The 22,175-nt window shown below is 42.3% G+C and overlaps 1 protein-coding gene across 1 annotated transcript in view; it reads right to left on the bottom strand.

Moving 5' to 3' along the window:
• Positions 1-807: 807 nt before the first annotated feature.
• The window catches only part of LOC126433663 (CCN family member 4), a 383,910-nt gene continuing 362,542 nt past the window's right edge, over positions 808-22,175 (bottom strand). Inside the window, exons 7-8 of the mRNA XM_050090450.1 lie at positions 12,729-13,020; positions 808-3,551 (exon numbers count right to left, since the gene is read on the bottom strand). Of these exons, the coding sequence (XP_049946407.1) occupies positions 3,352-3,551; positions 12,729-13,020 (492 nt within the window). The 3' untranslated portion in view covers positions 808-3,351. The remainder of the gene's footprint in view (positions 3,552-12,728; positions 13,021-22,175) is intronic.

Raw genomic sequence — 22,175 nt, 5'->3', positions numbered from 1 at the left:
AAATCTAATTATTTCGAACAGCCGTTCCACGAAAGCGCCAACATTCAGCTGTAAATGAAGTTAGCAATTCGTCAAAAAGTGTAAGCTTCATGACACACACACACTGCATGCAGTAATGAGCTGTAAAGAAGTTTTAAACCAATAATCCGAATAAATATACGAAATAATGCAGACGTTCTTCACGGAATGATCTGTGATTGACTTGTTCCTCACGGGCGAAGTACAGTTTACTAGTTACTTCATGAACCACTTTTTCTCTCCTGAAATTGGCATCTCTGTATTGAGTGTTAGTATCACAACAAAAATAAAAAATATTACTCTATGAATTTCATTAAATATCTTTGTAAGTTTCAGTAGCTGGAAGGGAATGACAGCCCGAAAGTTGAACTGGACGTGATATGTCTGATGAATTACAATGTGTCATACTTACCACATAGCGGTTGTTAGTGTCCCAGCTGCAATATATATATATATATATATATATATATATATATATATATATATATTTCAACGTATCTTTTACTATTTTGAGTATCAGTTTTACTTTACAGAACACTTGTATTTCAGCAGCGCTTATAAAATAATCAGCCGTGAAGAAAACATCTTGTAGCCACGTGTCACTCCGTTAAACATTTTTATTGCAGGGGGACTTTGGTACCCACTGTAGGATATGATTGAACCTATAGGTTTACTAAGATTGCAAAACCTACTTTCACATTGTTGAAAAAATTCGGTGTCAGTGCAGAAATAAACTATTAATTGTAAAACAGTTCCACCGTTTATTTTAGTGCATTTCACATGAACATATGTTTCAGTAGAAAGATCTCTCATAAGTACATAATATCGGTTTTACAGCAAATCTTTTTATTATACTCTATCATAACATGTATATCAAATATCTGTATATGTATTAATATTAATATATCTTCTGTTGCATAAGCTACGTGATCTAGACATCTTTCTAATACTTTACACAAAATATTTCACTCGATATGACAGTTACTTTTAATATTAATCACTTTTTTCACGATGTGTCGTTTATTTTCGTGATATAAATGTTATCCTTTATTATAGCAAATAAAATTTCACAAAATTATTGTTTTGCTACAGATATCACAATTTAATCCATTAAAATGTGTTTCTCCAATAACCATGATATATTATTGTTATCTGATATTTTCTTTTGTGTTATTTATTACTTACAGACTGAGAACAAGTCCCCAGCGAAGGCCTAGTACAAAGACACATGCTTACATGTAGCTTCCATTTTAAATTAGACTGACGTCAAAAGGTGCATTAATCATCACAGTTACAAATCAGATAGGTAAATTACTTATTTTTCTCTGTTGGAATAACATTCAGTTGTCGATTGTCATCGATGTTACACAACAATATTGCATGTTTGACATAAACAGACAAACATGAAACTATATCGTTAGTTGTATCACATAGATCTAACAAGATGAAGTCAACAAATAGGAAATATTTTCTTACTTAAACTCAAACAGAATTCACGTGCTTACAGTCATTGTTACATGAAAGTATACCTATACAAGTTTCATTCACGTTGTGTGTCCACCAAACATTGTGAGCGTAAAAGCAATGTGCCTTATGTGAATTGACACACTTCGTGGCATGGATTGTACAGGAGGATACTAAAATCGAAGTGTTATTTACCCTAGTTGGAAAATGCAAATTGTAGCTCGTCTTGAACCATTTTGATGACTCACACACGTTAAATACAGCACTGGAACAGGATTTGACATTTTTCGAAAGCCGTCTGAATTCTAGACTTTTACACTGTTACCTCCTATGTTCAGCAAATTTATCAGAGTTATTAACTGTTCATGAGATTTTGACGAAAGTGTGTTCCATTCATGCTATAATCCATCGTATCTAAATATTCGAGGTAGTTTACTGCGGATCATTGTTGTCTGTCGTTGGTTGTGCGCAGGTATCTTTCTGTATAACCAACATTAGATAATGATTAAGGTTACAGTACCTGTTAGATTTATGTAGCTAAAATGCGAGTATTTCGGCAGTATGAGACATTAAAATATGACACATCTGGGTTCAGAGTATTTGTTCCTGATCTGTACATCTGAATGTTCTGTCGACTCAGAGCTGACCCTGGCACAAAATACAATTTAACTATCCATTCAGTAAAAAAAGACAGCCATAGATGGGCAAGTTGTATTGTAAAAGTTATTGACAATAATAGAAAGCAAGTTACTCTAGTTGGTTCCAACAGAGTAATCACGAAGTATTTAAACTCGCGTTATTGTCATTGTATGATGACAACAGCGCGAGTTTACGTAATCATTTCTCAGGTAGTCGTAACAGTGGGTTGCTGATGATACTTAGAGAGTTAATGTGTTTTCAACAGTTGTATTCGGTGTGATCAGGTGGAGGTTCATTCTGTAAAACCTGAGGCTCAACGATAGTGGATTGCTAGAATCGAAAAGTGTAGTATTCCGTAAGACATCAAAACCAGTCAGGGACTCGAATTATTTGAAACAGAACTTGTTTCCAAAAAGCGAGGTGTACGTAGAGCTCTAGTAACTCAAGTACTGTAGGGAACATTTAAATAGGAGTAATAGATATAGTTAATAGCAGTCTCAGTACAATTCACAAATAATTAGAAATGGTCGGCAGGTACATCAAAGTCTGGCGAAAAATTACTCCTAGCGGGGAAAGTTAACTATTTCTTTCTGGTTTACTCGGCTTCCGTAACATGTGCTGATTCATCGGACTGTTTCGCAGTCGAAAGACGAACGTGAGATTTCTTTTTAATGCCCCTGTAAATCCAAAAATGAAATTTAATACTAGCGTATCACTGCCCGAATACAACATGTATTTGCTCTTTGGTAAAGAAATACGATTGTTTTATCATAGTGAAAGACAGTTTCCGATCCTGATTCGTTACTTGCGTGTCTGTGTTGTGCCCAAACTGGTTGGGAAATAGGAAAATATTAGGAACCTCGCCAACATTTTGCCTACTTCACTTAAACTGTATGTCGAAATGCCGCATCCCAGTGCAGCATTTACCACAGACAAGGCTGTCTCAGTGCAGCGTAGCGTGCAAATTGCAAGTGAAGTGAAGTGGTGAAGTGACATCCTGATCCCCTCCTAGCATTTGACAATAATGATGACAGCAATTGGTCCAAGTAGTGTTCGTTGATGTTTACGGCATAGTATCTCTCTGTCCCACGTCGTACGAGCAAGACCCGCAAGGGGCGAAAGCTTGAAATGATCTCATGTTCTGTAGCCCGAGCTCGCGAAGTTCGCGCTTTCGCCTATGCGGCCTCCTCGAGCCACCATTCTGGGCTGGAGCAGTGACGTCACGCCACGTCACGGCGCGGCGGTCCGGTGTACGCGGTGCAGCAGCACCTCTCCTCCTCCGCCGCCGCCAGCGCCCTCGGCGTCCGCTGGCTCTGACTCCGACAGCGGCGTGCAGACGCACTTGAGGATCCACTGCACCGGCAGGGTGATGGTGTCCTGTGGCGCGCCGAAGCCGCCCTCCTCCGCCTCGTTGGCCTCTTCGTCCGCTTCTGAAAACAAATGTTCACTATTAGCCTGTACCCTCCATCAGTAAGCACCTAGAAGCGAAAGAACGCAGTTGCAATCAAAACTGCATCACTTGGAAGGGTAGAAAACCCCAATATCTTCCTTATTCTGCGTTTTCGTATGCATGCTATAGGATGCGTGCCTGATATGTTCTAAAACCCCGCGCATAAAATCAGGATTTTCCGTTGCCCATACCTCGGGTGTTATCGCTGATAAAAAGATAGGGTGAAATGTTTTGGATGACTCTTGGGCTAGGGACCATTTGTATACCCAACTCAAGGATCGTCTTAGTGGGACTATCTTACTCTACAGGTTCAAATTATGAACATGACGCATTTTCTCCAGCTTAGTCAAATGGAGCAAATCGGTTGGTTCTTTTTGCATTTCATGTGGTGTATGGTGGACTTGATGGGACTTACGGAGGCACAAACAGTTTATGGGAGCTTCCGTCTCCAGCGGACCAAAACCCAGCCGAGGATTATAAGACGGCTATAAATAGCAAATGGCTGAAGCTTTTGCAATATATTCCTAAGATACCAATCTCGAACATCCACGAAAATTTTATTCATATCTTTATCCGTTTCTATGATGCAGAGGTTCAAAGTTACCCAACTTCCACACGTAAAATTCGGTATGAGGCGAAACCTAAGTAACACATAACTGCAGCAAAATGCTCAAATTTTAACTGTATATTCTTTAGGAATTTATCTAGGAGATCCGTATCCCCGTTATCAAAATTATTTCTCCATTATTAAGACACACCCCAAAACTTTGCTTTTGGGTTACCAAATCCAAAAAAATGGTTCAAATGGCTCTGAGAACTACGGGACTTAACACCTGGGGTCATCAGTCTCCTAGAACTTAGAACAACTTAAACCTAACTAACCTAAGGACATCACACATATCCATCCCCGATGCAGGATTCGAACCTACGACCGTAGTGGTAACGCGGTTTCAGACTGACGCGTCTAGAACCGCTCGGTCACTACGGCCGGCCACTGAGATGGCTAAGCACAGAAAATGGTTGAAATTTTTACAACATATTTCTAAGATGGTGATCTCGAATAAGCTTGAAAATTTTCTTCATATCTTAAAGATCCAAGATACAAAGGTTGAAGGTCGCCCTACTTGAACACGTAAAATACACACGTAAATTCCGGTGTGAAGCGAAAACTATTTGATAAGTGATGCTACACAGAGGAATATGCTATAAAGTGTCTCCCCTTTATCATATGGGGACCACATGTTGTAGTACTGATGCACATTCCAATTTTTTTGCATTTAATATCCGATCTAAGGTGTAAGATTAGTTTTGCATTATTTCAGTTCCACGTAAGTACACTATCTAAATTTTGCTGGCCAATACATTTCCTTTCATACAAGTTACAAGTCCTGCTACAGCAGCGAAAAGAACGAATCTAGCGGAAAAAAGGCTCCTATTGGAGCACGAAACATGTTCCTGTTTATTTAAAAGACTCTTACTGAAGAGAGGGGTACCAGCTGTCCCATTCTACCTGCATAAGCACCTTTAAAAATTTTTCCGAAAATCCTGGGATGTGAACATATTCGTGCTTTTTTTTAACATACAACTGACCTCAGTCTCCCACAAACTCCCATAAAAGTAGCCCACTCACACCCACTAGTCCACCGCTGTAAGTCGACCCATCCACTCTCAGATGCCCTTTCTGCTACTCATTCACGAGCCCAACTGTGCTGTCCCATCCCGTGCCAATATTTGTCTCGTTAATGTTTGCTACATTCAGTGCTATTATTATAATGACTTGAGATAGGTTCTCAAACTGCACAGATTGTAGTTGAAAGCTTTCTGTCTCGCACGAACCGAATGACCGCTTACTGAGTAAAGCGTTCCTCGAGAGGGCGACACACCGCGCTTGCTATTGTTTGCACAATAGGATTATCTATTAGCCGTGGTCTGAGGGTGGTTCTGCACCTGCGGTCATAGCGGTCGGTCAAGCAGTGTGTACGTGGGTGCAGTTTAGCCAGTGTTTACACGTTACGTGCTGCTCTTGCCGTCTCGAATAGCGTCCATTACACAGCTGTGTTACGCGGAAAGTGATAGTCTTTACACTTTCCTAGATGTGTGAAGCATTACTAACAGCAATGGAAACCTACGCCCGGAAGAATACTGTTTGAAAGGATGTCACCAAGGACAGTAATTAGCCAACAGTTCTCGAAATTCAGAACAGCTTTTCTTCCCAAATGAATAAAACGACAAATCAAGTAGTCGATATGTATCTCAATACTAATGAGTTTATCTGCTATTTCAAAATTTGTGTAGAAGCTGCTAACTTTGAATTGTCATTAGCAACAGACTCTAAGTTTACCGTTACTCCAGTCGAAGGCAACTTGACAAACGTACGTGTCTTTGACATCTTTATGGAATTTCCGGACGAAGATATAAAACTCAGTTTGCAACCTTATGGAAACTTTCGTGCAACTCTGAATGAGGAATGGGCGTATTATTACCAGTTTCCTGTCCAAAATTTAAAAAAAATATTTATTAAAATGGAAGTTAAAGAAACCAATCCCGTTCATAATGAGTATTATGGGTTTACAGGGGTATATTAGACACAGGAGGCAACTAATAGCATGCTTTGTATGTAATGAAACTGACCATGTTAAACAAAACGGTCACGGACAAAATGTATGTCTAGAACTCAACCAGCATTCTTTTATGTAATGAATCTGACCACGTGAAACAAAATGGTCCCAGACAAAAATTACTTCTAGAACTCAACCTAACTAAAGGTAAAATTTTACTTTCTTATCTCATAGCAAGTATAAGTACAGAACAGATAGCAAACGTGCCACATTAGCTGAAAATAATTCAGTCGCTGTTAATGATACCGTACCTGTAAAAAATAAGGCTGAACACAGATTGAGGTTCCAAAAGAATCATGGGAATAGATTCAAGCGAATATGTAGTATTTTACGTATAGGCCTACGTGAAATGAGTCAGAGCAATTTAGGAATGCCAAGTACTTATCAATTACCGGCACCTAACAGTCAAGCCCAGGCTACTAGTATAGATGAATATGATAACACACTGATACTGGCAATGTCGGGGCGTCAGACGGCAAACAGTCCGACAGTAAAAGAGAAATTGCGATCACTATCTGACAACAAACAAGTCAGAAGCATCCGCTGCGGAGGTCTTTCAGGTTGAGGCGGTCGTTGGTGCTCAGGAGCCAAGACTTGTGAAGGTAGATCGGCTGTATATCCAGATGAAGCATCTAACGATTCACCATCAGAAACGACAGAACACTCACAGATGCTCGTGCATACAAACCGAGTCATCTTTCGACTGAAGAGCCTAAGAACAAAATTTTTGTGAGGGGCAACGAATAGGGGCAACATGACGTAAACGAAGATCCCTTAATGACTTCCAATAGTTACCCAGGGAAAAGTGATATCGAAGTTATAACAACGTATATCTCGGAAGCCCTCTGTCATAACGAATACCAGTCGTCCGCGGACGATATTAATTAATGGAGTAATGAAAACACACATGCTGGGAATTGTGGGGTCAAGTGCAACAAAGCAGGAATATAAGTAAAGAGAGGCAAAGCATTATCTCAATCTCAAACCCATCTATTGGAGACTGGAACTGAGAAAAGCTTTGTTCAAAATCTTAAACACTGAGTCCGAAAAAAACGTAAAAACTAACGTCACTACAACGAAAATCTGGCCTGTAAAATTTTTTTTCGGGACGTATTACTAGATTAATAAAAGGTCCACTCACGATAATGTGACCACCGCCCTTACTCGACGTCAAAGAGGAGTAACCTCTCACAGACGACACTAGCAGTGGAGGGAATATAAAGCGTGTCAGTTGGACGCGGGGAAGAGTGCAATCGTTGCTGTTATCGGGGCTCAGGTGGAAGCAGGTTTCATCACTAATGACGTTTCTACTCCAGTGACCGAGGTTCCACAACTCAGACGTGTTTGGAGACGCTCCGGACAGCGGTGGGATATCAATCTGACTGTCACCCGCCATACGGTCCAGAAACCATGAGTGATTGTCTGGCATGTGATTTCTGTCAATAGTAGAACCTCTTGGGCTATCATCCAGGACAGCATTACAGGACAGCAGTACGTCGGTGATACTCTACGTCACGTTTTGTTGCCCTTCATGGACAACCATTCCAGGCTTACATTTCAGCAATAGAATGTCCTCGCACACACGGAAACTGCTTATTTTCGTGCTTCCCAAAGCCCTCCTTGGCCAGCCAGGTGACCGGATCCCACCTCATTTGAGAACCTTGGGAGCATTATTGGCAGGGCCGTCCAACCATCACGGGGTTTTGACGACCTAATGCGCCCATTGGACTGGATATGGCAGGAGGACATCCACGTACTCACTCAATCAAGGATATAAGGGCCAGAGGGGGACCACTGTGTTATTCAATTTCTCAATTTGCGAATGTCTTTGGCAGGAGGACATCCACGTACTCACTCAATCAAGGATATAAGGGCCAGAGGGGGACCACTGTGTTATTCAATTTCTCAATTTGCGAATGTCTTTTTCCTGAATAAATCATTTAGCTTCTCTTAAACTGCAATCACTTGTTTGGCAGTAAGTGTATATCACAGCAACCGATTTTCGTCCTATAGTGATAATTCATTCATGGTGCGTTGTTTTTTATTATCTTTTAAGTGTCGCATATTTCCAACAATTCAAACATGTGATCATTCTCATCAGAATTGACAGTAAATCGACGCCAATAATATACAATAAGTTTTGTATACAGACCGAAGTCACAAGCATAAGGCTAAAAAGCAAAGATAGTATTTGAGATTACGCAAGAGATAATTCACATAATTCATCATATGAAGGGAGATGAGAGTCTAATAATTTGTAGGGGATTGGAACGCCATACTACGCAAACAAATGGAAGGCATACTTGTGAGAGAATATGGACTCGTCAGCTGGAAAGAGTTGTACAATAAATTTCAGCTAGTAAGAACCATAACGCTCTTCATTTATCACAAGAGTATATACACGGAAAAGGTATGGAGAGTCGGGAAGATTCCAGATGTCTTACATAATTATCAGACAGAGATTTCGAAATTAGACATAGGTTTGCAAGTCGTACCCAACAGCAGATATACCCTCAGGTGACAATTTAGTAATAATGAAATAGATGCTATATTTTAAGAGAATAGTCAAGAAAAATCAACGTGGAAAAAAGTAGGAAAGGGAAATATTGACGAATTATGATGTGCGGTTGAAGTTTACTGATGCTGAAGGTATTGCGACACTGAATGCCAACGTATGCCGTTCAGATAAACAGGAACATACATCTATAAAAAGGGCTGATTAATCGACGGAAGAAAGCGGTACAAAAATGCTCAGGGAAAGTCAGGAATTCTGCAAATGTGACCACTTATGGGAAATAAAAATGAAGCGCAAAGAATCTAAGGCAACATGGTTACAGAAAAATCACGAAGAAATCGAAAAATAAATAGTGGTCACATAGATAGGTTCAGCATATGAAAAGCCAAAACAATCTTCGATGAAACTAAAAGCAAAGGTGTCAACATGAAAAGTGCTATAGTGATTCCGCTTGTTAAATGACAAGAGAGAGCGTATGGGTGGAGAGAAGGCCTCTACGAGGGGAAGGATTTGTCTGCTGACGTCGTATAAGGAAAAATTGAAGTTAACATGGAAGACATATGGAATCCACCACTACAGTCCAAATTTGACAGAGCTTCGGAAAACCTCTGATCATATTAGGTGGAAGGCATTGATAACATTCGTTCAGAATTTCTAAAATGATTGGAATAAATGGCAACCAAACGACTATTCAAGCTGGTGCCTAGAATCTACGGGACAGGAGAGAGACTCTAAGACTTCTTGAAAAATATAATTTACACAATTCCTAAAACACGAAAGCTATCAAAATGCGAGAACTATCGCCCAATTAGCCAAACGACTTATACGTCTAATTTGCTGATGAGAATTATATGCAGAAGAATGGAAAAGACTGAGTTTATCTTGGGTGGCGATCGGTTTGGCCGAAGGAAAGATAAAGGCAGAGAGCAGCAGTTCTGACGTTGCTGTTGGTGATGGAAGCAACATTTAATAAACATATTCGCTGAATCTGTCAACAAAGAAAAAGCGTACTACAATGAAAAACGTTGCAGGTATTCGAAATTTTGAGAATAATTAGAATAAGCTATAGGAAATCCGGATAGTATATGTAACAACCAGGAAGGAACTATAAGAACGAGAGACCAAGAACGAAGTGCTCGCATTAAAAAAGGTATAAGACATGAATGCAGTCTTTCTCCGCTACTGCTCAATCCCTGTATTGATTTTCGATCTGCAGCACGGCATTGAATGGGAGTGAATCACGTGCTGCGGAAAAATCAGAAAAGAAATGTATTCAAGTTTTGAAAAGTGGTACAATAAAAGGATGTTGAAAATTAGTTGGACTGATACGAAACGAGGCTCTCCGGAGAGTCGGCGAGGAAAGAATTGTATGGTAAACACAGGCAGCAAGAAGAGACAAGACGATAGGACACTAGTTAAGTCATCGGTGATTAACGTCCATAGTATGAGAGGGAGCTTTAGAGGGTGAAAACCTTAGCGGGAAGACAAAGAGTGGAATAGATGCAACAAATAATTTACGAGATTGGGTGAGATGAAGAAGTTAGAACGACGTTTTAATTAGTGGCGGGTCGCACCAGACCAGACAGAAGAATGTTAACTACCACCCTTTCTCCCCAAGAAAGGTTATCTGGGTTTATTATAGTTGTTCCACGGTATTTCGGACGAATTGCCGAATGTTTGTAACTTGCTGCCACGATACCTCGGCGCAGAGTCTTCTTACCATCTACATATGAATACTAGCGAAACTACACTGAGTTCCCCCATTTGACACCTGGACGGCACACGCGTGATGAACCCAATTGTCACCGCACGTGCACTGCTTGAGTGTATTCGCATTTGCTGCAAGTCGCTGTGCAGTGCCGAACGCCCTTCTTCTTAATATATACAACTGTAACGTTGCCTTTTCTACCAATAATAATTTGAAACAAAAAACTTCATTCAGAATTTAAAATCGACTCGTTCCCCTATGGAAAATTCTGGCGTCTATAGGGTTTTCTGCAACACCTGCTCTTCTGACTACTTAGGGCAAACAGGACGTGCCTTTACAACCAGATATAAAGAACATATTTTAAGAAAAAATGGCCCTAGCACCCAAAATTCGTCTTTTGCCGACCACCTCCTGATTACAGGTCACGCGCCTAAAGCTGCTCACGATATCAACATTTTGCACACCGAGAAGAAAGGGCGTAGATTAGATATTCTCGAAGAATTAGAAACTTTTAAATATCTTGCTCGCAATGATACCCTCATTCTCAATGGGCAGCTGCAATTAGGGCTACGTAATAAAAACTTCTTCAAAGATATAAAGCCGCTACTTGATATTTGATTTGGGATTTCTTCGTGCAGTTACCGTAATGTTCTTTCCTATCTAAGTCAAATCATAATTTTTCGTTTATTAAATGGTTTATATTGGCTGCATTTCAAGTTATATCGTTTTTCTACAGGCTGTGTCATTGAGCCCTCTTTGTTCTTCCAAAAGTGGTGTTTTCATCCTTTAAACTGTACTTCTAAGCTCTGGTGGAGACAAAATGCTACCTTATCTGCTGATGTCAAACAGAATATTGCCTTTCACGTAATGTACCGTATAGAGTTCATCATAATATTCGTCTGTCTTTATTTGAATGTTAAGAGCCAGTTTGTACTTACGGCTAGTAGATGGCACTCTTGGTGCAATGCTCATCTGCCCGCAGTTATTAACGCTGGCGCCTCAGTCTGATGCTGCCTGCAGCTCGACATATGCGAGCTGCCGGTAGTGGCTTTTTTTTCCACGCACTCTACTTCAAAAATGGTTAATAAAGCTTTATCGCTTGATATTTACTTTATACGTGATATGTAAGTACTGTTTCTTTCTTGTACTGTTAGTCAGTATGTACACTTTTATATAAAAAAATTTCCCATAATATTGTACATATGTTATAGGCCAATTTGAATATTTAATTTCTAATGAAGGCACTCACAGAAGTGTCGAAACCTGGTCAAAAGACTTAAATTTTGTGACCAAGGGCTGTAGTTGCTTTAACTTTAATTTGTAAACGGTCGTTGACTACAGAGCAATGCTTAAAACCTCTCTTTTATGATAAGCTGTTCTTATTTCTCTCTCTTGTTTCTTCTACACAAGGTACATTGCCCCTCCTTCCCTATAGCTTACATCAATTTTAGTGTGAATGTCGCACATTTGGCAGCATTTTACATTATCAAACGCTTCTTTTGCATGGACAAATCCAAAGAATGTGACTAAATTTATCTTAATGTCTTGCTTCCATTGTCAAGCGCCACGTGAGAACTGCCTCTGTAGAGTCTTCCCTAAAGCTAAGTGACCATCATCTACGAGACTTATGAAGCAGGTATACAGGATGTAACAGGTACAACTACAGATAACCGTATTGATGACTGAGGACGCTATACTGAACTGCATCAGTATTTACATCATTTGCTGACTGATAATTATAACTATTGGGAGTAGTATTTTTTGTCCCGCAGCTCGTGGTCGTACGGTAGCGTTCTCACTTCCCACCCCCGAGTTCCCGTGTTCGATTCCCGGCGGGGTCAGGGATTTTCTCTGCCTCGTGATGACTGGGTGATGTGTGATGTCCTTAGGTTAGTTAGGTTTAGGTAGTTCTAAGTTCTAGGGGACTGATGACCATAGCTGTTAAGTCCCATAGTGCTCAGAGCCATTTGAGTAGTATGTTTTTAGGTTGGTTAGTACCTCCAAGCATAGTACACATGGCAAATGCAAGACATTGAGGCTTACTTTCCCCTAAGCAGCAGGTCAGGCGTTGAAGTGTGAACAGGTGGACGCCAAACGGGTAGTCTATACTTAGCGTAGTAGGCCACTTAATAGTGTGGTTACGGATCGTGCAGAAAACATCAGGTTGTAAAGTTTGTGAGGTGTTTGTGGGAAGACTTTTTGACGTAGAAAAACAACAACCAACAGTCATATGCGTGTACATCTTAAGGTAGCACATATTCCCCTTATACCCTGCACAGTACGTCAGGAGGAGCAGTGGGTGGGCGGCTGGCTCACCGTGGTCGTCGTCGGCCCACAGGTCGTCGCCGGGCCGGACGAGCGCCATGACGGCGGCGGCGACGGGCACGCCCGGCGGCTCGGCGCCCAGCTCCAGCGGGCAGCGGAAGTCGACGTGCAGCGTGGTGCTGAGCAGCGGCCGGCAGCGCCGCCCCGCGCAGCCGCCGCCCGCGCCGCCCCAGCCGCCGCCCGCGCACGCCCGCGGCCGGAAGCGCCGCCGGCTGCGGCACGGGCCGACGCGCAGGCGCACGGCGGACCGCGACCGCAGCGTCGCCTTGCACTCGTGGCCCCGCTGCGCGCACCACCACCGTGTCACACCTTCGTCTCTCTCACCACTCACTCACATCTAATATATTTGTAAATGGCCTCACACAAATGGCTAAATGAAGATACATATCCGGTTTGGCTGTGACGTATGTAAATCTTTTATTTACTTTCGTCCAATTTCATACGTCTAGTGTCTGTGCACAATACATGAAGTCAAAGGAAAAACTATTTTTTTCTATGTTGTTATTTCATCCCCCCTCGCCCCCTGTGAGCGCTGGGAGGGGACGGGGGGCGGAGGAGACGATGGGCTGCCAGCGATAAAAATAATCCGCCCTTCAGTCAGTAGATCTTACCGCTAACTATAGTGTGCGTCATTTATGACGGCGGCTGAGTTTAGGTTCGTTCTGCGCATCTGACGTCACAAAGCACAGTCGGCCAATGCACAGAGAACGATGTTGCCATATCTCAACTGCAGTGCAGAGTACGGACGAGTGTCTTCAGTTTTAGAAACGTTCAGTCATAAGCAAAGTAATAGAACAAAAGCAATGTCTTCATAGCAGACTTCCTTTTATAGAAAGTTTGGAAAAAGCATTCTTTATACCAATTGCTTCATATTTTATTAATTAATTAAACCAAACAAGCAATAAGCCTCCTAATTCAGGCGATAGCAAGGAAAGGTGTTTGTATCAATCTCACGAACCACTTTTTTGCAATAAAGAATAGCGGTAATTGTTTATTTCCTATTGTACTTCGACGAAGCGTGAGTAATTCATAGTCGTACCAACAGTGTTTGTCAGTATTTGGCATGACATGTTAGTGTCCTAAAGGATTTATATTGCCAGACGAGCTGCGTTAGCATAACGGTTAAGGTGTTGGGTTACTAAGCCTAAAGTTATGAGTTCAGACCTTGTGTGGTGCTTAATACTTTCTCTATTTAAAAACAATATCGAAGTTTCTTACTTCACGAATTTTATTCGTTTGAATGTAATTTTTTGAAATTTCTAGTGCTTTGTCTCTTCATTAACTCTTTCGGTGCTACAGAGACGTGCCACCTCGTTCGGTGGTATACACTATGGACTTTTACCTCTGCAAACTCTTCAAGATTTCGTGCAATGATTTACTACATTTAATGCTGCACAATAACTGCGTTGAACATCGAAACAAAATTAAGTCATTTATGGGGGGAAGGTATCAGTCAAGAAGATGTGTAAAAATCAAATTTTTGGGCCAAAGAGTTTTTGTGAAATCGAATGATAAGTGTGTGAAAGCAGTCGGAACACCATGTGTCTGCACAGGCGAGCAGTGTAATGATGACAAAATCGCGCACAGCGCGGAATGCAGGGACCACGTCTTTGTAGCAGCGAAAGGGTTAATGCGGCCGTGGTGGCTTTACTTCATGAACTGCGCGCTCCCCCCTAAACGTAAGTTTGCGAACTATACTATACTATGGCGCTGCTTCTCTTGGCGCGTGCGTCGTGTGCAACTGGCAACGCAGCAACCTCCCGTGTAAGGGCGGGCATGCGCGAGCCGCCAAGATAAAAGAATTGAACTGTAGATGCTAAGACAAAAACAAATAGACAAGGAGACATATGCACTACGATTTTAAAATTATTTGGAAAGGCGGCATAAATGTGAGAAATATAAACAATGTAAAGTTTTCCTTACGAGTTGTTTAAAAACACTGTTAAAATGTGGACATATCGCACAGTTAAAAACACATGAGAAGCGCTTGAAGGGCGCTAAACACATGGAAAACGCTGACACGACAGAAGATTCACTTGCCATTACAAACGGGACACCGTGCGCTTCCACTGAAACTGGAAATGTACCTGCCCTAGAATGGCAGATTGTAGATAAAAAGAAGGGTCGATATGGAGGGAGATAGAATGGTGATGATGAGGACTAAGGACTGGTATGAGATGGCGAAGAGACAGGGGTAGATTTTGGGGCAAGGAGAGATGAATGTTGGTATTGGGATCTATACACTGGGGAGGAAAAGGCAACGAGGGACGCGACGGGGAAGGCAAAAGGAGGTGTGGTATGGGGAGAGGTCGAGAAGTGAACCCTTCGGATAGGGCAAGATGGACTCAGAGTTGTAAGACGGGAGTATGTCGGGACGGGGTTCGTGGTCTGGGAGAGAGACACAGTAGAAATTTCTTTGGGTGAGGACGTTTCAGTGTATGCAGGTAAGGTTTTGGTGAGATTTGTAGGTAGAGGCGCGGTAGCACCCTAGCACCGAAAAATAGACAGCACTTGATTGTTGGAGTCGAATATCCGAACGGTGTAGGTTTCTCGGAGGTGTTCAATGTGAGTAAGAAGAGGTGGAAATTTGATGAGTTGATAATCTTCCTGTGGGGGAAAATAAGCGGATGTGGAAAGCGAGGTAGAAGAGAAAACTATTAGGAAGATTGCCGAAGCATCTTCCACCTGGCATTGTTGAACCTGTTTATAAAGCAGTCCACCATCAATGTTATGTTCGATATGACTTATCTGCAATTTAGAAAGTAGCAGTGAAGCTTGTCGTTACAATGTATGAGGGGCGCACTTTTTCTTCTCGGCCAAATTTGGCTGAGCAAAATGAAGAATTTTTTGTGGGCCATCGTTCATTATTCCTCTTCACCTCCTATACTAATCATGGAGTTCCGGTATACGGTGGCGCTATAGGCAGCCTTGAAAATGGGGTATGTGACGGAGGTCCGTCCCAAGCAGAGAGCTGCCATTTTCTTTAGGAGGAAAACCAGGACATTTACATATTCTTAGACTCTTACAGAATGTCTACGGAGACCTGGCAGTAAACAAAAGCACGGTGCGTCGTGTGAGGCGTCTCTAATCACCGCAACAAAGTCGCACAAACCCGACCGATCACCCGCGTGCCACCCGGCCGCACCCACCTGTCACTTCTGCAGTGTTGGAACATGCGGGCATTCTCACTCGATGTGATGGACGGATCACAGTCAAACAGCTGAGTGCTGCTAAGCTGGACAACGCAAGGCCTCACAAAAGTCTACGCATCCATGCGACCTCCCAAACTTAATTGGATTTTTCTTCGTCATTTACCCCACAGCCCGGATCTCGCCTTTCCGGCGCAGCCAATGACATGGCGCCTCGCCAGTACGCGCGGCGAGAAGGGAATAATATGGTGTATTGGAATTCTGAATAAACCGAACCCGTTTTCAGAACAAATTTTGTTGCATTGTTTATTGAACGCCCCCCGCAAGCCTCATACCACGGCATATTACCAGCTAGTATTCAACATTTTTCCAAAGAAAACATTGTCTGATGTAGGCCATAGAATGTTCCGTTTATCTGCTGCTGTTGTCCAATTTCGATTGTGAAGTGCATTACCGAGCATACCCACAATACTTCTATGCAATATGATGTGGCAGATGTGTCATATAAAGTAACTGTGTTGCTTGATAATCATTTCAAAGTCGAAATTGGGGTATAGCAGCAAAGACACGTAAAATTTTGCAGCTTACAATGGACGATGTTTGCTTTCGAAAAATCTATCTAGGGTAAGGCTCCGTATACAAACATTATTATTATTGAATACATGTGCATTTCAGTGCAACTGGCCTTTTGACCGTGTGTCACTATCAGTTATTGTTTAGGAGCACACCAAAACATCACTCATGCGTCATTTCTGTACCAAATATGGTAAAGATATGTGTTATTTACTCAGCGAATGCCACTCCATTCTTCCTACTATTTCATTTTTTGACATGTGGATGGTCTTCATACATACAATGCATGTAAGTTATGTCTTTCCAATTTATTATGACAGTATTACCTGAGACTTCATAATTCGTATTTCTTTTTTATTTAAATTACGTATGTTATTTGATTCATGTCTGCGCATCTTGTATTAACGGACCTCCTCATTTCAAGCGATGCCTTAGATACAAGTATCCTCTCTCTCTTTCTTTCTTAGAGCCGGCCGAAGTGGCCGTGCGGTTAAAGGCGCTGCAGTCTGGAACCGCAAGACCGCTACGGTCGCAGGTTCGAATCCTGCCTCGGGCATGGATGTTTGTGATGTCCTTAGGTTAGTTAGGTTTAACTAGTTCTAAGTTCTAGGGGACTAATGACCTCAGCAGTTGAGTCCCATAGTGCTCAGAGCCATTTGAACCATTTTCTTTCTTAGATAGGATAATTTCTTCCTTCGTTTACACTGTTACTATATTTATTTGTTAAATATTCATTTGTAAATAAAATATAAACATGGAAACGCATTGGTAAATTATGACCTGTCACGCGGTGACAGGATAAGAGAAGATATCAGGTGTTTGTAATTAAAGTGCAGCTGCTTGAGGAGTACCAGTGTGAGCTGTAATTATCGTATGACAGCTAAACGTGACAGATGTGCTAATGGAGTTATGCGGAACCGTTGTACGCTAGAAAACAAGATAGTTCCAGCTGTGGCCACCTAGAGCGTACCGGACATTGTACACTGTTTGCATGACACTATGACGGCCACGCAGTTGTTTGTCAAGCCATCGAGTGTAAGAACAGTATGGGCATCGAGAAGAGAGGCCGTCCACTCTTAGTGAAACACTTTTATGTGAACGGCAGCAATTGCTGCGTTAGTTTGAGAAAGTATCGTGGACTGAAAGTTCTGAGGAGAAGTTCGATGTTGTTAAATGGTTTGAAGAAGATAATAGTGAATTTCGAAATGCCGGTGAGGTTGGTGTTCACCTGAAAGAGGAACGTGTGCTTTCCAGGCGGAAGTTACTGATGAGGTAGCCGCTGCTGTAACTGAGCACGCAGCACGTGCCCCGGGCAGTGCTGGTGATAGTGCGGTGTCACGAGAATCGTCCATCCCACGGTCAGCAGTACAGAAAGTTCTGGGCTCTATTTTATACTGGTACTGTTCAAGATCCAAACGGCGTAGCAACTGAAACCTCATGATCCAAGGCAACGTTCTCAATTTGCTCTTCGGTTTCTGGCACGGATCTAACTTGACGTTTGGCCGGGCAACAGTCTGTGGAGTAAGATGCAAAATTTTACACTGCGAGGTGCGCTGAGAACACAGAACTGTTAAACCGCGTGTTGGGCACGAGGAGCCTTTGCACTCGCCATAAGTAATTGCGGTGTGGATTCGCAACGACCTTTATTCTCGGTCCAATCGTCTTTGAAAAGAATGCGCCCAGAACCCCAATCGGATGTACTGTGATGTCTGCGCGTTATCAGGATTTCCTTGCATAGCATGAGTACTGCTTTGGAAGAGCGCAACTGTGTGGAAACCACTGTTTTCATGCAAGACGGGGAAATATCTCATGTTACTTGCGCAGTCAAAGACCTTCTTAATGAAAATTTCCACGAACGTGTTACCTCCAGAGATTTTCCAGACGCATGTTCTGCCAGATCATCCGACCTGAATCCATGGGGTTTACCTGCGACACATTCTGTCTCTACCTTATCTGAAGGCTAGTGTGCAGACACAATTTGCTCAGATTCCACTGCAATTGCACCGAGTAGCTGTCGATCACGTCGTTCTATGTATGCAGCAAATCGTCGACATCGTCGGTGCGCTTGTTGAACAGATTGTGTAAGGTGAGCGACTGTTAAAAATTGGTTCAAATGGCTCTGAGCACTATGGGACTTAACATCTGAGGTCATCACTCCCCTAGAACTTAGAACTACTTAAACCTAACTAACGTAAGGACAACAAGCACATCTATGCCGAGGCAGGATTCGAATCTGCGACCGAACTGTTCGCGCGGTTCCAAACAGAAGCGCTTAGAACCGCTCGGCCACACCAGCCACCTGAGCGACTGTTCATAAATAAAATCAACATTAGGGATTTCTCCCTTGTTCAATCTTCTGCCCATGTCGCACTCCTAATTCATTACTTCTGGAGACATTTCTGTACGGCTTTTTTGCATTCAAGGAACTAGATTGGCACCTGGTTGCCAGAAGAGAAACTAATTTCTTTCATCGTAAGCGGTCCCATGTTAACGCATTAGATTATTCACCAAATTTCGGTACCATACGATAATTGCAGCCCACACTAGTCCTATGTGTGTAGCTGCAATTTAATTACAACTAACCGGTACATTCAAAGCACTGAAGGTTTTACTCTGTCGTGGAGCTATTCGGAGGTTCCCATAGTGGAAGCGGAAATTGTTGTTCAGGAAGAGAAAACGACGCTCGCTTTCGTACTTGAAACGGTAGCTACCTTAACGAGGGTAACACTGCCGGCACCAAGCGAAGTGTAGAAAAAGCTAGGTTGCCAAAGAACTGATTTGCCTGTCGTTGAGAATGATGCGATGACTCAACGTAAAGTCGTGATTAATTAAGTGGATAAAAGGCGGTAGAAGAAAGAGCCACTGCAGTTGTCAGATGTTGAACTATGAAGTTACCATAAGTAGCCTAATTTAACCGCTAATATCGCAATCCTAAATAACGTAATGACAGATAAATGGGTTCGTACTGGAAGTGAAATCACCTGACCGGTAGTCTGTAAATACAAAGAAGAATAGTTTCGGTCGGCAAGAATGGGTACTTAGATAAGGAAAGAGCTTTCTAGACTGAGGCCAAACTTTTGGTTTTGGTCGTTGATCTAAGGTGTTATTGGTCTACTTCGCTTATTAATAGTACTGATACTTAAAATAATTGCCATTTATTCAGTCTAAAAGCCTGATCTGTTCCAGACGTGGCAATTTACTAGATTGATGGTTACTCTCCCTAATAAATGTTTGCAGACGAAATTCTTATTTTGGTAAGTATCTCAGTGGTGACCTTGCCCATGACGTCAAACGAATGTTTGAACAGTTCCAAAAGCATTTGCACACTTTCAGCCCACAGCAGTCCACCTCGCTAGATGAGTGGTCACTGCACAGAATGTCAGTCCTCAGGGCCCGTGTTCGATTCCCTGCTGGGTCGGAGATTTTTTCCGCTGAGGGACTGGGTGTTTTGTGGTCCTAATCATCATCATTTCATCCCCATCGACGCCCAAGTCGCCGAAGTGGCGTCAAATTGAAAGACTTGCACCCGGCGATGGGGACGATGGAAGGCCCTTCTCACACGGCATTAAGCCCACACCCCAATACCATACAAAATATGCATAGACGACAGAGGACTGGAGTGTGGTAGCAAAACATCGTATATTAAATAAGAGGATAGAAATCAAAACTACAAGGGCATAAGTGTAGTATGCTCATTGGATATGTACATAGAACATGAAAACATCACATATATATAGGGTGGGCCATTGATAGTAATAGGGCCAAATATCTCACGAAATAAGCATCAAACGGAAAAACTACAAAGAACGAAACTCGTCTAGCTTGAAGGGGGAAACCAGATGGCGCTATGATTGGCCATCCATATGGCGCTGCCATAGGTCAAACAGATATCAACTGAGTGTTTTTAAACACGAACGCCCATTTTTATTACATATTCGTGTAGTACGTAAAGAAATATGAGAGTTTTAGTCTGACCACTTTTTTCGCTTTGTGATAGGTGGCGCTGTAATAGTCACAAACTACCACGTAACATTCCGCCAGTGCGGACGGTACTTGCTTAGTGATACATTACCCGTGTTAAGATGGACCGTTTACCAATTGCGGAAAAGTCGATGTCGTGTTGATGTATGGCTATTGTGATGAAAATGCCCAACGGGCGTGTGATATGTATGCTGCTCGGTATCCTGGACATCATCCAAGCGTCCGGACAATTCGCCTGATAGTTACGTTATTTAAGGAAACAGGAAGTGTTCAGCCACATGTGAAACGTCAACCACGACCTACAACAGATGAGAAGGTGTTTTAGCTGCTGTCGCAGCTAATCGGCACATCAGTAGCAGACCAACAGCGCGAGAATCGGGAATCTCAAAAGCGTCGGTGTTGAGAATGCTACATCATCATCGATTGCGCCCGTACCATATTTCTACGCACCAGGAATTGCATGGCGACGAGTTTGAACGTCGTGTACAGTTCTGCCACTGGGCACAAGAGAAATTACGGGATGATGACAGATTTTTGCACGCTTCTATTTAGCGACGAAGCGTCATTCACAAATAGCGGTAACGTAAACCGGCATAATGTGCACTATTGGGCAACGGAAGAAACACGATGGCTGTGACAAGTGGAACATGAGCGACCTTGGCGGATTAATGTATGGTGCGGAATTATGGGAGGAAGGATAATAGGCCCCCACTTTATCGATGGCAATCTAAATGGTGTAATGTAGGCTGATTTCCTACGTAATGTTCTACCGATGTTACTACAAGATGTTTCACTGCATGACAGAATGGCGATGTACTTCCAACATGATGGATTTCCGTCACATAGCTCGCGTGCGGATGAAGGGGTATTGCATAGCATATTTCATGACAGGTGGATTGGTCGTCGAAGCACCATACCATGGCCCGCACGTTCACCGCATCTGACGTCCCCGGATTTCTTTCTGTGGAGAAAGTTGGAGGTTATTTGCTACTGTGATCCACCGACAACGCCTGACAACATCCGTCAGCCCATTGTCAATCATATGCGAACATTACGGAAGGCGAAGTACTCGCTGTCGAGAGGAATGTCGTTACACGTATTGCCAAATGCGTTGAGGTTGACGGACATCATTTTGATCATTTATTGCATTAATGTGGTATTTACAGGTAATCACGCCGTAACAGCATGCGTTCTCCGAAATGATGGGTTCACAAAGGTACATGTATCACATTGGAACAATCGAAATAAAATGTTCAAACATACCTACGTTCTGTATTTTAAATTAAAAAACCTACCTCTTACCAACTGCTCGTCTAAAATTTTGAGTCATATGTTTGTGACTATTACAGCGCCATCTATCACAAAGCGAAATATGTGGTCTAACTAAAACATTCACATTACTTTACTTACTTCAAAGGACAATCAACAGAAAATACAAATACTTACTTAAATTGATTTTGACTGTGAAGGGCATCTGGCAAAACCAACAGATCAAAATTATTTCACGTCTTACTGGACAATACGCAGCATGTATGACCGAACATAATCTAAAATTGGACGGGCCCCATATGAAATAAAGCAACCAGTTCTTCGGCAAGGGTTTCTTCTACCATTTACTTTCTTTAACTTGTTCAATGTACAAGACATTTTTTTTGTTTGTTGGGCTTGAAGGGACCAGACTGCAAGGGTCATGATTCCCCACGAGGTCTATGTTACGCCACGTTATATAAACAGG

The sequence above is a fragment of the Schistocerca serialis genome, chromosome 1 (assembly GCF_023864345.2).
Source record: "Schistocerca serialis cubense isolate TAMUIC-IGC-003099 chromosome 1, iqSchSeri2.2, whole genome shotgun sequence".
NCBI classification, from domain to species: domain Eukaryota; kingdom Metazoa; phylum Arthropoda; class Insecta; order Orthoptera; family Acrididae; genus Schistocerca; species Schistocerca serialis.
Note: the sequence above shows the minus strand (reverse complement) of the source record. Positions and strands in the feature narration are given on the sequence as shown.